Here is a 16666-nt window from a genome sequence, read left to right as displayed (position 1 = left end):
CATAGAAATGTTGGGTAAACGATAACAAAAAAAGTTTTTTTTAATGCGTGCTGTCTTTAAACAAAATAAAAGGAAATCCTCACGTGGTAGAAATGGAAGAGAGAACCCACAGCCAAAGCAGTAAGTATAAGCTGGAAACCTAGAGCCCATGGAAATTGTAGAGGAGCCAAATTTAGGCTCTAGAGACTGGGCTGAAATTAAAACCTGTGTGAGAATAGGACATGTGGCCTTAGGCTTGCTTGGAGGAGAGAAAATGGTTTTTTTATTTGTTTGTTTGTTTGTTTTAAGACGGAGTCTCGCACTGTTGCCCAGGCTGGAGTGCAGTGGTGCAATCTTGGCTCACTGCAACCTCCGCCTCCCAAGTTCAAGCAATTCTCCTGCTTCAGCCTCCCGAGTAGCTGAGATTACAGGCGCCCGCCACCAGTCCTGGCTAATTTTTTTGTATTTTTAGTAGAGACAGGGTTTCACTATGCTGGTCAGGCTGGTCTCGATCTCCTGACCTCATGATCCGCCCGCCTCGGCCTCCCAAAGTGCTGGGATTACAGGCATGAGCCACTGCACCCAGGTAGAAAATGTTAATCTGAGCTCAGCAAAAAAGAAGAGCATCAGAGAGATGACCCCTCCTTAAAAGAGGGTTCAAAAAATGCTGCCCACCAGCTCAGGGAAGTTTGAGGAGGCAGGCTGTCTGTCTTACAACATAAAGGCAAGGAAAAAAAGTCACCTGTCACATATGGAATCCCTAGGGCCTGTGCATTGAATGGGTACACAGTTCAGATGTATACTACCTCTGAGGTCCAGTAGCCCCAGGCAGAGAAACTGACATAATATTTGGTCTAAAATAATTGAAATCCCCAGGATCCTAGTAGATACCACTCTGTAGAAATGTTGTTACAGACCAGGGCACATGGGAGTCACACAGGATAAACAACTCCTACTGCAGATGAGCTCACAATCAAAAGTGACAAATCATGCAAGGAAATGAGCCTCCGTGAGTGAAAGCCAACAAATATATCCGGCAGGGTTGTTGGGAGTACAGATAATGAAACAATCTGAAAGCAGCTATAACCAAACATGTACCCACCCTTCAAAAGCTGAACCCAGCTGTTCCAGCCCCGTCCCATCCTGGTTCTTCAGCACTCACCTTCTCCAGTTCATGGCATTCCAGTCCTTCTGTCATGTGGACTCAAAATCTTGAGCCCTCTTCAAATTCTTCCTCTCTCAACTGTTTTTCTTAATAATAGCTCTCAATTTTCTCATCTCTCTTCCACTCCCTCCTTTGCTGTGTGATGGTCATCTAGCCGGTTTCCTGCCTTCCCAGCTCCAAGGTTCCCTTTTCTCTTTATTTCACCTCCACACTACCACAAAATTATCCTCCTAAATGGCAAGTCCCATGATTTTTCTTCCTTGACCCAAACCCCTGATTATTGAAATTCAAACAACCTTGCCCAAATTGGACCTAAACTCCCATTCCAGTTTTGTTTTCTATCGTGATGTCAACTTCACCCACCCCTCATCCCAAGCCTCTGTTGCAAGTACACTGACTTATCTTTCTTACACCTCCCTTCATGCTTCCAAGCAGTCTCTTCCCTCTTATTAGAAGGCTCTCCCCATCATGTCTCCTGGCTGAAAGCCTACCTAGCTTAAACCTTCTAGAAGCATGATGTTGTAGAAAAATGCAGCATTAGCCCTAAACAGATCTGATTTCAAATTCCAGATACGTTACTTTATAACTCTGTGCCTCAAGCAACAAGAGGTCACACCTTCTCTGAGCCTCAGTTTGTAGTTTTATAAAATGGGAATATATATATTTTGCAGAGTTGTGAGAATTAGAGACAGTCTATGTAAAACACCAAGACCACAGCGCTTGGTCCAAGTAAGTGCTCAATAAACAGAATAAACAGTTGCTGAACTGAGTCTCTCTCCTCACATTTTTATGGGAGTAATGTCTTTACTGTCTCACCTTCCATGAGGCCTGAGGCCTTATCTCATTCATCTTTGCATCCCTAGTGTCTAACACAGCGTCTTGAAACATGTTGACTGACAAGTACTGGAAATAACCAAGCATGCCTAACCTGGTGTTAGAAGAGGGGCCTGGCAGATCTCAGATTTTAGGAGGGTACTGATGGCCAATTTATACTGCATTACTCCAGAGAGAGAGAGAACCAGTCCAGGATAAGAAAGAATATCTAACATTCAGAGCTGTTTAACATGAGAACAGGTGCTAAATATAGGCCACTTGCCATTAAAAAACTCAGATTACAGAAAGTGTTCTGGGGTTGGATGAGGGATACAACAACCACATCAGTGATTGTTAACTTTTGGGAGTCACAGATGTCTTTGAAAATCTGGTAAAAAGTTCTGGATCTCCTTCCCCGGAAAAATGGTCCAAAGTGTAACATTTTGCAAATAATTTCAGGTGCTTCATGGATGCTAGGTAATGATCACCTGATGAACCTTCTAGGATGCTATGGTCAACCGTCCTTTTCCCTGTCAATCATGAGACAGAAGGCATTCATCACTGTCATCTGTATCTTCAGAATTCACAACTCCCACCTAAAGCACATGATTCATATTCGAAAGCTCAGTGTTTTTGCCACAAACTAAATGCTCTGTTTTTTTTGTTAAATTAATGAATAAATAAAATATTTTATTGATCTGATCTTTAAGGAAAGATATGTGCTACAAGAAGGAGAAAAGAGAAGGAAAAAAAAGAAAATGAGTTTTTGAAAAAGATCAACACAAGATGTCATAAAATCGGGAGAGGCTAATTAGCATCAGAAAAAAAACAAGGATAAATTTTGGATGGTGTGAACTTCCAGCCTCTTGCCCAGGGGTGAGCGTCCCAGGGCAGGGAACGTCTAACCTGCAGACCCCTGCTGTTGTATGGGCCCTGCCTAGCTTGCCTTCTGAGTGACAGTGGCACATCCCCAGGGGCCACTGGGGAAAATCACTCATAAGGATCACTCATAAGTGATCCATTGTGACATGTCCAGATGATATTTGAATTTGACTTTTTTTTTTCTTTTTGGAGACACAGCCTGTCTTTTTCACCCAGGCTGGAGTGCAGCAGCACAATCTCGGCTCACCGCAACCTCCACTTCCTGGGTTCAAGCGATTCTTCTGCCTCAACCTCCTGAGTAGCTGGGACTGCAGGCATGCACCACCATGCCTAATTTTTGTATTTTCAGTAGAGATGGGGTTTCACCATGTTGGCCAGGCTGGTCTTGAACTCCTAGCCTCAAGTAATCTGCCCTCCTCCGCCACCCAAAGTGCTGGGATTACAGGCATGAGCCACTGCACCTGGCCTCAAATTTGATTTTAAAACCTCTTTCCCTATTTGAGAATTTAGGTCTCTATTATTATGCAACCGGTGGCTACTCTATTATGACATATTGCTTCATTAACACTTGGTAACAAGCTATTAAATGAAGTATGTTGAGATTTTTTTCTTAGAGTATCATCATTATTATTATTATTATTATTATTATTATTATTATTATTATTGAGATAGAGTCTCACTCTGTTGCCCAGACTGGAGTGCAGTGGCGTGATCTTGGCTCATTGCAACCTCTACCTACTGGGCTCAAGCGATTCTCCTGCCTCAGCCTCCCAAGTAGCTGGGACTACAGGCACATGCCACCATGCCCGGCCAATTTTTTGATTATTAGTAGAAATGGGGTGTTGTGATGTTGCTATCCAACTCCTGGGCTCAAGGGATTCCCCCACCGTGGTCTCCCACAGTGCTGGGATTACAGGCATGAGCCACCGGGCCAAGCCAGCATTTCTTGTTTGATAGACTGAGTGTAAATTTCTCAAGGATCAGCTGGTTCTTCTAGTTTGTATGAGCAAAGATATGCTGCTCTGTCTGGATCAAGATCTCTTGCTGTCTCCGCGCTCAGCCCCATGGGCTCTCACCTGCAGACACATGCAGCTGCGAGATTTCAGGAGGCTCCACAGGCTCTGCAGGGCCTCGGGCAGCCCCTCCCCAGTGAGGGCACTGCAGCCCCGGAGCTCCCAGCAGTGGTCCTGGAATCTCTCTAGACTCAGCCTGTTTCTGATCTTAAGCAGCGGAAGTGCATCAGGTGCCTCCTGCTTGTTGGCCAGCACCAAGAAGGGGACGCCAGCCATGTTGGGGTCGTTCAGGACTTCTGTGAGCTCAGCCGCCGACTCGGGTAAGCGGGCCTCATCTGTGCTGTCCAGCACGTACACGAGGATATCTGTGCCTTCCAGATAGTCCTTCCAGCTGGCTCTGAGCGGTGCCTGCCCCCCAACGTCCCAGAGAGTCAGTGACACGTGCCCAGGAGCTTTCAGAGGCACCACGTTGAAACCAACAGTGGGCAGTGTCTCCACCAGCTGGTGGCCCTTCAGCTTGTAAAGCAGCGTGGTCTTGCCCGCCGAGTCCAGGCCCATCATCACCACCTGGGCTTCCGCCTTGTGACCTCTGGAATTCACAGAACCCATGGTGGCCACTGCTGAATCCTAGGGGAGAAAGGCCAGGGCACACATCAGCTACTGTCTTCTGAAGGAAGACAAATCCATCCTGGTGCAGTGGCTCACACCTGTAATCCCAGCACTGTGGGAGGCCAAGGCAGGAGGATCACTTGAGCCCAGGAGTTTCAAACCAGCCGAGGCAACAAAGCAAGGACCCGCCTTCTCTACAAAAATTGAAATTAAAAATGGAGCACAAATCTGTGCAGGCAAACAACAGAAGAGCTTTTCCAAAACAGGAAAAGTCTTCACAGGGTCAGATTTTAAACAGATGCCTGGGCTTTGAAGGAAGTGAGGGTGTGTGAGTCACCATCAGCTAACCTGTCTCTGGGTCAGATAAGAGTGGTCCCTGAGCAGAGAAGATCAGGGGCCTCCTGGAAGACATTCCTGAGGAGTTAAAGCAAAGAGGCAAAATGAGGTTCCAGTCAGACAGACCTGGTTCAGTAGAAATTACAGAACGATGTCTTCAATTCTTGCTGGTCTGTGGCTTCTAACCTGTTCTCCTCCTATAAGCCTAAATGCTGAAATGGAAGCTAAGCTGGGTTCCATGCACAGAGTGAGAAGGATGGTTCAGCTCACGGTGACCTCTCTTTAGAGCTTCCCAAGGACCAGTACTATGTCTTGGAAACACAGTGAGGTGTCACTTAATGACAGGGACACATTCTGAGAAATGCTTCATTAGGCAATTTCATCATTTTACAAAATCATAGATTGTAATTACACAAACGTGGATGGTCTAGTCTACTGCACACCTAGGCTATATGGTATGGCCCATTGCTCCTGGGCTACACACCGGTACAGCATTCCTGTAATGGGTACTGTAGGCTATTGTAACACAGTGCTAAGTATTCGTGTATCTAAACATAGAAAAGGTAGTGGTTGCGCCACAACACTAAGCTGAAAAATATGAATTTTTCAGCTCTGTTATAATCTTATGGGACCACCGTTGTATACGTGGTCTGTCATTGACTGAAATGTCTTCATGCAGTGCCTGACTGGGGCTATTAATAAATACTGTTTACTGGGGGCAAATTTATGAGTCAGAGCAAAGCAGTTTCCTCCACTGTCTTACCAAGGTCAATGACTTCTACAACACTCCACATGTGCTTTTTTGTTTGTTTTTGGTTTTTTTTGTTTTGTTTTTTTTCGAGACAGGGTCTCACTCTGTCGCCCAGGCTGGACTGCAGTGGCATGATCACAGCTCACTGCAGCCTCGACTTCCCAGGCTCAAGCCATCCTCCCACCTCAGCCTCCCCAGTAGCTGGGACTATAGGCATGTGCCATCACACATTTTTGTTGTTGTTTTGAGACAGGGTCTCACTCTGTCACCCAGACTGGAGTGCAGTGGTGCAATCTTGGCTCATCACAACCTCTGCCTCCCTGCAACCTCCGCCTCCTAGGTTCAAGGGATTCTCCTGCCTCAGCCTCCCAAGTACCTGGGATTACAGCTACTACTACCACCCAGCTACTTTTTGTATTTATATTAGAGACGAGGTTTCACCATGTTGGCCTGGCTGGTATTGAACTCCTGACCTCAAATTATCCACCTGCCCGGCCTCCCAAAGTGCTGGGATTACAGGCGTGAGCCACTGTGCCCGGCCACATATGTTTTTAAAGAATCCCAAATTTTAAGACATAAGACCTGTTCCCAACTTAGACGATGCCTGCGTGGAACAGAGAAGAGATATCTCAACTTCCGGGAATGGGGGTGGGGGGATATGAGCTGCCTCTGGAAGGAGGTAAGCCTCTACTCATCCCTACTCCCAAGGGTAGAAAAGTAAAAAGTTAAAATTACCTCTGTGTTACTATTAGACTGCAGCTGTGAGATCCTCCGTGGCTCTCCTCCCCTATGGAGCTGCTTTCTGCTGGCCAGGCATGACCCAAGAGCGAGATGGGAAGGAAGCAGAGCAGCCGTTGCTGCTTCTCTTTTTTCTGCTTCCTTTTCCCAGGTGGCTGGGGGGCGGGGCGGTGTCACGGCCCCTCCCTCAGCACTAGGGCGCCTCAGAGCAGTCATCCTGCTGGGCTTGCCACAGAGAGGTCCCCGGCTCTGCAGGTCCTGGCAGAGCAAGGCCCAGTGACAGCTCCATTTTTTAGCAACTCAGACTTGGGTGCCTGAAGGAGGGAGCACGAGCTCGGAGCTGTGTCCAAGCGCAGCTGCCTTCTCTCTTCCCTCAGAATCCTCTGAGCTCCTCGCAGAGAATTCTGACCTCTTCCTTTCAGTACAAGCCTCAAGGTTTTTCTGGTGGCTAGAGATTCTCTGATTTGCTTGGAATCACACATGGCTGTTTGTTGTTGTTGTTGTTGTTGTTGTTGTTTTGTTTTGTTTTCTATTTGAGACCGAGTCTTGCTCTGTCGCCCAGGCTGGACAGCAGCCTCCGCCTCCAGGGCTCAAGTGATCCTCCCTCCTCAACCTCCTAAGCAAGTGGGGTTACAGGCAGGTGCCACCATGCCCAGCTGATTTTTGTATTTTTCGTAAAGACAGGTTTCGCCATGATGGCCAGGCTGCACATGTGTTCTTTTAAAAGCTGCCTATGGCCAGGCGTGGTGGCTCAGGCCTGTAATCCCAACACTTTGGGGGGCTGAGGTGGGTGGATCACGAGGTCAGGAGTTCGAGACCAGCCTGACCAACATGGTGAAACCCCGTCTCTACTAAAAATACAAAAATTAGCTGGGCGTGATGGCACCTACCTGTAGTCCCAGCTATTTGGGAGGCTGAGGCAGGAGAATGGTGTGAACCCGGGAGGCGGAGGTTGCAGTGAGCCCAGATCACACCACTGCACTCCAGCCTTGGTGACAGAGCGAGACTCTGCCTCAAAACAAAAACAAAAACAAAAAACAAAAAAAGCTGTCTACATATGATGAAAACATTCTTTAAAAGGTATGTATGATGCAGATCAACCTTTAAAATTGTGTTAATGTAGTGATTAAAGTTACCATTCAATTTTTTCTTGAATGGTGTCACTGTGTTTTTCCCAGTAAAAATGACACCTCTAGAAAATGTAATTTTTAAAAAATTGGCTAGTCGCCGGGCATGGTGGCTCATGCCTGTAATCCCAGCACTTTGGGAGGCCAAGGCAGGAGGATCGCTCAAGCTCAGGAGTTCAAGACCAGCCTGGCCAATATGGCAAAACCGTGTCTCTACAAAAAATAATAAATTAACCAGGCATGGTGATGTGTGCCTGTAGTTCCAGGTACTTGGGAGGTTGAGGCCCAAGAACTGCATGAGCCCAGGAGGTGGAGGCTGCAGTGAGCTGAGATCACAGCACTGCACTCCAGCCTAGAAGACAGAGTGAGACTCTGTCTGTCTCTCTCCTATTTTTTTTTTTAATTGAGATGGAGTCTCACTCTGGCGCCCAGGCTGGAGTGCAATGGCAGTCTCGGCTCACTGCAACCTCCGCCTCCTAGGTTCAAGCAATTCTCCCACCTCAGCCTCCCAAGTACCTGGGATTACAGGCACGTGCTACCATGCCTGGCTAATTTTTTTATTTTCAGTAGAGACAGGGTTTTGCCATGTTGGCCAGGCTGGTCTCCAGCTTCTAATCTCGAGTGATCTGCCCGCCTCGGCCTCCCAAAGAGCTGGGATTACAGGTGTGAGCCACTGCACCCAGCCGAGACTCTGTCTCAAAAAAAAAAGAAAAAAAGAAAAAAAATTGACTAGTCAGAAACCACTGATTCAGTAGGTATTGAATTTGGATCTGGAGTCACAGTGATTTAGCTCTTATAACCAGTAATCTTTGTGCTGTTTTCTGCTTTCCCATGCATTATTTCATTAAAATGTCAAGACTCAAGTTGGATGTTATGACTCTTCCATTTTACAAGCAAAGAAGCAGGCTCGGTTGGAAGGCCGAGGCGGGCAGATCACAAGGTCAAGAGATCGAGACCATCCTGGCCAACATGGTGAAACCCCGTCTCTACTAAAAATACAAAAATTAGCTGGGCATGGTGGCGCACACTTGTAGTCCCAGCTACTCGGGTGGCTGAGGCAGGAGAATCGCTTGAACCCGGAAGGCGGAGGTTGCAGTGAGCTGAGATCGCGCCACTGCACTCCAGCCTGGTGACAGAGCAAGACTCTGTCTCAAAAAAAAAAAAAAAAAAAAAAAAGAAGCAGGCTGGGACAGGGTGAATCATTGACTCATGATCTTGCTGCGTTTTATAATTCATCTCTTTCTCTTTTACCATGTCATGCTACTCACACAGAAAGTGCCTTGTAAATGGCAAACACCAGATTGTTGTTGTCATTGTTTTTGTTAAGCTACTGTATTTTAGCAGGAAGAACTGATTAGGAAAAGTCAGAAACTCAAAGTGTGTTATGTGCACCACCGTGTGAGGGTATTGATGCTGCTCTTGGTTTGCTCTTTTCAGTGCCTGTGGTCGGTGATCATCCTTTTTCAAGGCCAGGGGGTGTGTGGGGAGGAGACAGAAACAGATAGAGTGCTCCTGGGGGTGGAATTATCCCAGGGAAGTCTCAGAGCAATAAAGAATCGTCTGGTGGAGGGCTTGTCATTCTCGCCCACACTGCAGCGGGATCGGCTCACGCTGGGACTAAGTCCTGTCCAGGCCCAGCTGCTGAGTCAGCAGGAATCCTGCAAGGGCCCAATTTGCAGGAAGATTGGGGCCGGACGAGGATGACAGCAGGCCAAGGTTGAGGGGCTCCTGGGGGTGGGGGAGCTGGGGTGCTGCTCTGACCCAGTTCCCAGAGCAACACCAGGGCTAGGTTTGGGCCCCATGGAGGCAGGGAGGGAGCAGAAGCTGTAGAAGCATTAGCACAGTGGCTTGGAGGCATCATGCCAGGCTGCCTGGGTGACCTATGCCCTGGGTGACACACAGAGAGAAGGGACACTCCCCTTGGCCTCTAGCCTGGAGCTTGGGGCCACATGGCCAGGCTGCAGGCTGCCTCTGGAGGTAGCTGCGTGGCACTGACCACAGAATCTGAGACAGGCACCGCCATCAAGGGGCCGGCTGGCAGTCAGGGGTGGATCTGTGAGCACTGCTGGGGGGCACAGGCTCCCCCAGACATCAAGGAGCCTTGCCTGAGGGCCAAAGTCTTGTGTTTGCTGGGAAACCATGATTACTTTGTGACCCCAGTTCTGCCCAAAGGCCCTTGTGGCCTGAGTTTCTCTGTACACCCCCGACCCTGACCCCTTCAGCTCAACCAGCAGGGAAGCTTTTCATTAGACACCCCAACGTGGGGAGGCTCATGAGGGCTACTGCCCCGGGAGGCTGCGCAGAGCAGAAGGTAACAGTGTGGCTTTGATTTGGGTCCACCTGGGGGCACACTTGGCCTCCACTGCTTATTTGCTGTGAACCTCAACCTGAATTTCTCTGCACCTCAGTTTCCTTCTCTATAAAATGGGGTTGATGACGATAATAATGGTACCTAACTTGAAGGGTTATTGGAAGGATTAAATAAGTGAAGACACATCAAGTACTTAGCCCAAAGCCTGGCGTCTAGTCCCAGACTAGTTCTGTTAGAGAAGGACAGGAGAGCCCTCAAACGTAGTGGTGTGGCTGGAGAAAGTGACGCTGGTGAATGTGCAAGCCCCAGCACCTTTGTGTGTCTGTGACTGCAGCTTCCAGACCTGGAATAAGGAAAAGGGGCTACACGGGGCTCACTGATACCAGGAGAGACAAAGGTCTTAGGCCCCATCTCTACTGCCCTAAGAGTGTGAGTTTAGAAATGTCCTCCTGCCAACTCTCATACAGGTGGTCAGGCCTGGAGGAGCACGGCACGCCCATTGCACTCACCAAAAAACAACTTGTAAGCCAGGATGCTTCTTCTGATGTTTCTTATGGGATCTGTTTGACCCAAGAGCTGGGGCGGTTTTCTGTGCAGCACAGCTAAGGGAAGGCAGGGGGCCAGGGGCACGCAGAGGACGCACACAGGGACTGAAGGAGTCAACTGTAGGGACGACATCCAAATGGGTTGCTGGAAGACCATGGAAAGTTGGTGGTTTTTAAGGGGTTGTTTATCATGCAACAGAGCCTCGTGGTCACTTTTCTGCTCTCTACAGATAGGTCCAAAGGAGGAGAGTGCTAGAACAAGAGCTTTATTCTCCTGGAAAGTGCTAGAGAAACATGGACGGAGTCTCTTGTCCAGCCCTCCTTTCCCTGGGCTCCATAACGGCCCCCACCTTTTTATCTTGTTGTGACCTCCTCTTGCTCTGGTCTCTCACTTTCTCAACTTGCAATATGCAAATTAATAACTTTTTTCCAGGGACTGCCTCTTTTAAAAATCAAATTCTATTTCTTTCTATTTTCAAGCCATCCATACAAAATTCTGAAGGTACAAAAGAGTAGAGCATCAAGGACGTTCTCCTTTCACCGCAGTGCTCCAGCCATGCCAGACCCTCCCTGGGAAACAGCTCACACCATTGGTTTCTTAGACATTTTCCCAGAGATATTCTATGCACATATAAGCAAGTAGGGTGCATTGGGGTTTTGTTCATGGTTTTCCTTTTTTTTTTCCCTCAATAATCACTTACTTTGAGGAATGCAATTTCTTGTATAAATCTCTCAATCAGAAGTTCTCAGCCATGAGCTGTGTTGAGGATCAGTGGGAGACAAAGGGGAGGAGAGACAGCCAGGAACCCTAGGAACCATCCACCTTTCCTACCCACCACCAAGTCCCCAGTGAGTGATGTATAAGATGGGGCTGGGTGGGGTACAAGTTACCTTTGTGGGTACTGTGGTGAGAACCAATGCTCCAATCATGCTGAAGGTTGAATGAAATTCTCCGAGAAATTTCCTCCCTCTATGACCATCATGTATTAGGCAACCCATGGGGCCCTAAGCTATATATCTGAATTTGGGGTGGTTGCTACAGGTGTAACATGTGTATCAGTGACTGTTTACAGGTACTTATGCCCATGATTCAGCTTTCCCCAGATGTGGAGAAAAGTGGACAGAGAGTACAAGGTCTACTCATATACAGGAAAGAGTAGTTCTCAATGACCACTCTTGGAGAGTTTGATTAGAGCATGTGCCTGACATTCAGTGAGTGGGGACTAGAGATGCTAGACATCCTATAACACCCAAGAATATTTTGTGCAAGAAAAAAATGTTTCTTAAATTTGTATTTCACTTTTGAATGTCCCAAACATTTATGTAGTAGTTTAAAGAAAAAAAACACCATTTAAAAACTATCTGGGCTGGGCGCGGTGGCTCAAGCCTATAATCCCAGCACTTTGGGAGGCCAAGGCAGGCGGATCACGTGGTCAGGAGTTCAAGACCAGCCTGGCCAATATAGTGAAACCCCGTCTCTACTAAAAATACAAAAATTAGCCGGGCATAGTGGAGCGTGCCTGTAGTCCCAGCTACTTGGGAGGCTGAGGCAGGAGATTCACTTGAACCTGGGAGGCAGAGGTTGTGGTGAGCCAAGATTGTGCCACTGCACTCCAGGCTGGGAAACAGAGGGAGACTCTGTCTCAAAAATAAAATAAAATAAAATAAAATAAAATAAAATAAAATAAAAACTATCTGATCCTAGAACCTAATTTTGTTTTATATGTAAACGCAGACTATTTTCATGTGGTTTTCATATACACTACACTTTCCAGAAACACAACTACTGTGTGCATTGAGGAAAGTTTGCACTTTGTTTTGTTTGGAGCTTTTCCAAGAGCTGCCCATTATTTTGGAAAATCACATCACTGACAGCAGCGCTTTGAATAACAGCGTGGCATTTAAGTTGCTGATAAGACGCACCAAAACGGCGATCCACTGCCGTGGTGCTCATGTGGATTCTATATTTAGATGCAAGAACGTGACAACTTCATTAATGTGATTGTCCTGAGCACTTATGTATGGGAACATATATTATTTTATTTCAAATTACCTTCCGTTGGGCAGAGTGGCTCACATCTGTAATTGAAGCACTCTGGGAGGCTGAGGCAGGAGGATCACTTGCCCCGCCCAGCCCCATACCGGACATCACTCATTGGGGACTTGCTGGTGGGTAGGGAAGGTGGGTAGTGCCAAGGGCTCCTCACTGTCTCTCCTCCCTTTCATCTCCCACTGATCCTCAACAAGGAGTTCAAGACCAGCCTGGGCAACATAGCAAGACCCAGTCTCTACAAAAAAGTTAAAAATTAGCTAGGCATAGTGGTGCACACCTGTAGTCCCAGCTACTCAGAAGGCTGAGGCAGGAGGATCATTTGAGCCCAGGAGTTCGAGGCTGCACCACTTGCACCACTGCACTTCAGCCTGGGCTATAGAGCAAGACTCTGTCTCTAAAAATAAATAAATAAATAAATAAATAAATAAATAAATAAATAAATACCTTCATTTATTTCTTACATTATAGTTACAGCATTATACTGATTGTTTTTCAAGATTGTGTGGCTAGGTAGATGCTATTGTGTATTATTTTCATTTCTAGACTTTACAAATGAATATTGTAAAATATTTGTTACATTAAAAAAGAGGCCACTTGCTCTGTTTCAGGGCTTATCAGTAGAGGAGGACATAGCTGGGTAGAGGAAACTGAAGAGAAGGGACCAGAAGTGGTGGTGCCAGGTGGGATGACCAAGAAAGACCTTAAATCAGCAGTCATCCATGGTGACAGCCAGAGGGGCCAGCATCTTGCCTCTGAATCAGTGAGCTCCGTTGCTTCGTGGTACATGTGGTCTCCTTCCTAGATGGCATCTGCTTCCGCCTGTGAACTATGGTCTGCCCTGGAGCCCAACACTGCCTTGCCAACGTGGGCAGTGGTTGCATAGGGGGCAAAGGAGCTTGCATGAAAAAGTGTGAGTCCACCACCAGAAAGTACTCCAAATTCATAATAGGGTTGGGATTTTTATGGGTGAAGATCTTAATTAGTTATAGGACACAGTAGATAATGATTGCAAACACATTTTATTTATATCTATAACACATAGATATATTTATTAACTCTATTTTTTTTTTTTTTTTGAGACAGAGTCTCGCTCTGTTGCCCAGGCTGGAGTGCAGTGGCGTGATCTCGGCTCACTGCAAGCTCCACCTCCCGGGTTCACACCATTCTCCTGCCTCAGCCTCCCCAGCAGCTGGGACTACAGGTGCCCGCCACCGCGCCTGGCTAATTTTTGTATTTTTAGTAGAGACGGGGTTTCACCGTGTTAGCCAGAATGGTCTCGATCTCCTGACCTAGTGATCCACCCGCCTCGGCCTCCCAAAGTGGTGGGATTAAAGGCGTGAGCCACCGCGCCCAGCCAACTCCATTTTTATATGTTTTTTAAAATATACATTTTGGCCAGGCACGGTGGTTCATGCCTGTAATCTCAGCACTTTGGGAGGCCAGGGCAGGAGGATTGCTTGAGCCCAGGAGTTCAAGATCAGCTTGGGCAACATAGAGAGAACCCATGTCTACAACTATATAATTTAAAAATTAGTCGGGTGTGATGGCATGCAGCTGTAGTCCCAGCTACTCAGGAGGCTGAGGCAGGAGGATTACCTGCACCTGGGAGGTTGAGGCTGCAGTAAGCCATGATTGCGCCACTGCACTCCAGCCTAGATGACGGAGCAAGACCCTGTCTCAAAAAATAAATATAATATAATATAATATAGTATAATATAATATAATATAATAATTTGTGATTTCTGTGTGTCCTTCCATGCTTTTCCTAGGTATTTGGTTTCAGTGGAATATTGCTGATCTGTAACCCTCCACAGAACTCCCTAGAACAGAAATCTGTCTGCCTCTGCTTTCCTAGGACGCTGACCACAAATAAAGCTTTCATGATAGAGAATGAATCCATAGGAAACATCCTGCAAGAAATATTTATTCAGCAAATGGCATGTGGAAGCTGTTTCCCTGTGTTCCTAAGTCCCAGACTGCGAGCACCAGTCGCCTCCCTCGCGGTGTCTGGACAGCGGGATGTCTTCCAGGTTCGTCTCCTCACTGTTGGCGCCGGGTCCTGGGTGTGGGCCTCCTGCCACGGACTCCTCCTCGGGGTGCAGCCACAGTGGGGATCCTTTGCATCTTTGCCGCCCCCAACGCCTCTGCACTTGGCTGCCTGGACTATTTTGGCCCCACCCAGCAGCCTTAGTGGAGAGAAAACAACGCACCTGCGTGCCACACGATGAGCACCGTTAGCTTCTCTCCTCTTTGTTCCGTTTTCTGGCCAGTTTCTTCAACAACCCGCAGCCCCCTTATTTCCTGTGTTCGCTGCACTTATTTAACAATCAGTGTGCCAAGTATAGCCCGCTTTAATTATAGCTGTGCTCCACGTGGTTGTAAGCAGAGCACACATACACTTTTGTATTCTGATTTTGTTTTCATTTAATTTATATTAAGAATTACATTGCCTTATTCCTACATAGTTTCTTTTTTTTTTTTTTTTTTTTTGAGACGGAGTCTCGCTGTGTTGTCCAGGCTGGAGTGCAGTGGCGCAATCTAGGCTCACTGCAAACACTGCCTCCCGGGTTCATGCCATTCTCCTGCCTCAGCCTCCCGAGTCGCTGGGACTACAGCTACCATGCCTGGCTAATTTTTTGTATTTTTTTAGTAGAGACAGGGTTTCACCGTGTTAGCCAGGATGGTCTCGATCTCCTGACCTCGTGATCCGCCCGCCTCGGCCTCCCAAAGTGCTGGGATTACAGGCGTGAGCCACCGCGCCGGGCCACCCCTACATAGTTTCTAATAAACATTACTGTGTTGGCTTCATAATTATATTATATCAAGGGGATATATTATTATTTACGTCTAAAGGCTGCAAAAAAATCTGAATTAAAGATTTGGTGAGTAAAATTTCTCTCTTCATTTGGATTATTTCTATGGGCTAGATTGCCAGAGTTGGGACTTCTGGGACATAAGAAATGAACACTTGGCCGGGCGCGGTGGCTCATGCTTGTAATCCCAGCACTTTGGGAGGCTGAGGCGGGCGGATCACGAGGTCAGGAGTTCAAGACCAGCCTAGCCAACATGGTGAAACCCCGTCTCTACTAAAAATACAAAAAATTAGCTAGGTGCAGTGGCAGGCACCTGTAATCCCAGTTACTGAGGAGGTTGAGGCAGGAGAATTGCTTGAACCCGGGAGGGGGAGGTTGCAGTGAGCTGAGATCATGCCACTGCATTCCAGCCTGGGCAACAGAGAGAGACTCCGTCCCAAAAAAATAAATAAATAAAAAATAAAGAACACTTTGTGGCTTGCTAAGATTATTCAATATGTTATTATGATTTTACATGCTTGCTTTTCATTTTTATTGTTTTCCTTTACAGACTGGACTCCCTACCTCCCCGGCCCAAAGCTCCCAGGCCCAAAGCTCCCATGCCTGATCTCCTCAGCACTTGGAGAAGAGGTGGCAGCGGGGCAAACTGTCTCCAGACCACCACTGTAGGGAGAAGCAACCCGATGCCATGACACTGGCGGAGTGGAGAAAACATTCCCACCACTGAGGATTTTGCTATGAGGGTTATCATGATTATGATATGACTAGCTACAATTTACTGAGTTCCTTTATGTTAGGCATTGTATTATACCATTTCCTCCTACGACCTGCTGGGTAAGTAGTGTTATCGCCATTTTCTAAAGGAAAAAACTGAGGCTCAGAGAGGTAACTATGCTTTCAGCTGCAAGTTATAAAACACCCACTGCAAGTGGCTGAAACAGTGAGATTGTCTTATTCTCTCTCATGACAATACATCTGGAAGGAGGTCATTCCAGGTCAGTTTCGCAGCTCAAGTGTCATCAAAGAGCCGGTCTCTTTCCATGTTTCTGCTTCGGCACTGTCAACTTAGGTGTGATGACTCCCCAGCAATGTTGTGCAGCAACATCAAATATCTTATTCTCACAAAACTGAATTGAAAGGCAGGAAGAGGCCAGGTGCAGTGGCTCAGGCCTGTAATCCCAACACTTTGGGAGGCCAAAGTGGGTGGATCACTTGAGGTCAGGAGTTCGAGACCAGCCTGGCCAACATGGTGAAACCACGTCTCTAGTGAAAATACAAAAAAATCAACTGGCCATGGTGGTATACACCGGTAATCCCAGCTACTTGGGAGGCTAAGGCAGGAGAATTACTTGAACCCGGGAGGCAGAGGTTGCAGTAAGCCAAGATTGCACCATTGCTCTCCAGCCTGGGCAACAAAAGCAAAACTCCATCTCAAAGAAAAAAAAAAGGCAGGAAGAAAGGGAAAGGTGTAAGTGTTTTTGGCTGCTTGTGTGCATGTGTGTGCATTTGTGTAATAAAAAATGAAATGTTT

General features: G+C 47.1%; 1 protein-coding gene across 2 annotated transcripts; it reads right to left on the bottom strand.

Moving 5' to 3' along the window:
• Nucleotides 1–2596: 2596 nt before the first annotated feature.
• ARL11 (ADP ribosylation factor like GTPase 11) lies at nucleotides 2597–6554 on the bottom strand. 2 transcript variants are annotated; one of them, XM_008962104.5, is made up of 3 exons: nucleotides 6284–6420; nucleotides 4810–4875; nucleotides 2597–4479 (listed from the first exon to the last, which is right to left on the bottom strand). In XM_008962104.5, exon 3 carries the CDS (start codon nucleotides 4459–4461, stop codon nucleotides 3871–3873), a length of 591 nt encoding a protein of 196 aa, XP_008960352.2. In that variant the 5' UTR covers nucleotides 4462–4479; nucleotides 4810–4875; nucleotides 6284–6420; the 3' UTR covers nucleotides 2597–3870. The 2 variants fall into 2 exon arrangements, with proteins under 2 accessions (XP_008960352.2, XP_003809864.3); XM_003809816.5 differs by lacking the exon at nucleotides 4810–4875 and having other exon boundaries at nucleotides 6284–6554.
• Between the last annotated feature and the right edge of the window lie 10112 nt (nucleotides 6555–16666).

This window comes from Pan paniscus, chromosome 14 (genome assembly GCF_029289425.2).
Source record: "Pan paniscus chromosome 14, NHGRI_mPanPan1-v2.0_pri, whole genome shotgun sequence".
Classification (NCBI taxonomy): Eukaryota; Metazoa; Chordata; class Mammalia; order Primates; family Hominidae; genus Pan; species Pan paniscus.
This window is presented reverse-complemented; position numbering and strand designations above follow the sequence as displayed.

What these genes read in the sequence shown, in the direction of transcription:
- ARL11 (XM_003809816.5), bottom strand. Translation starts at nt 6,502, where the DNA reads ATGACTGCTCTGAGGCGCCCTAGTGCTGAGGGAGGGGCCGTGACACCG. An exon ending in AGTCTAATAGTAACACAGAG is followed by an intron (nt 4,480 to 6,283) that starts GTAATTTTAACT and finishes TTTCTCCCCTAG; the next exon opens with GATTCAGCAGTGGCCACCAT.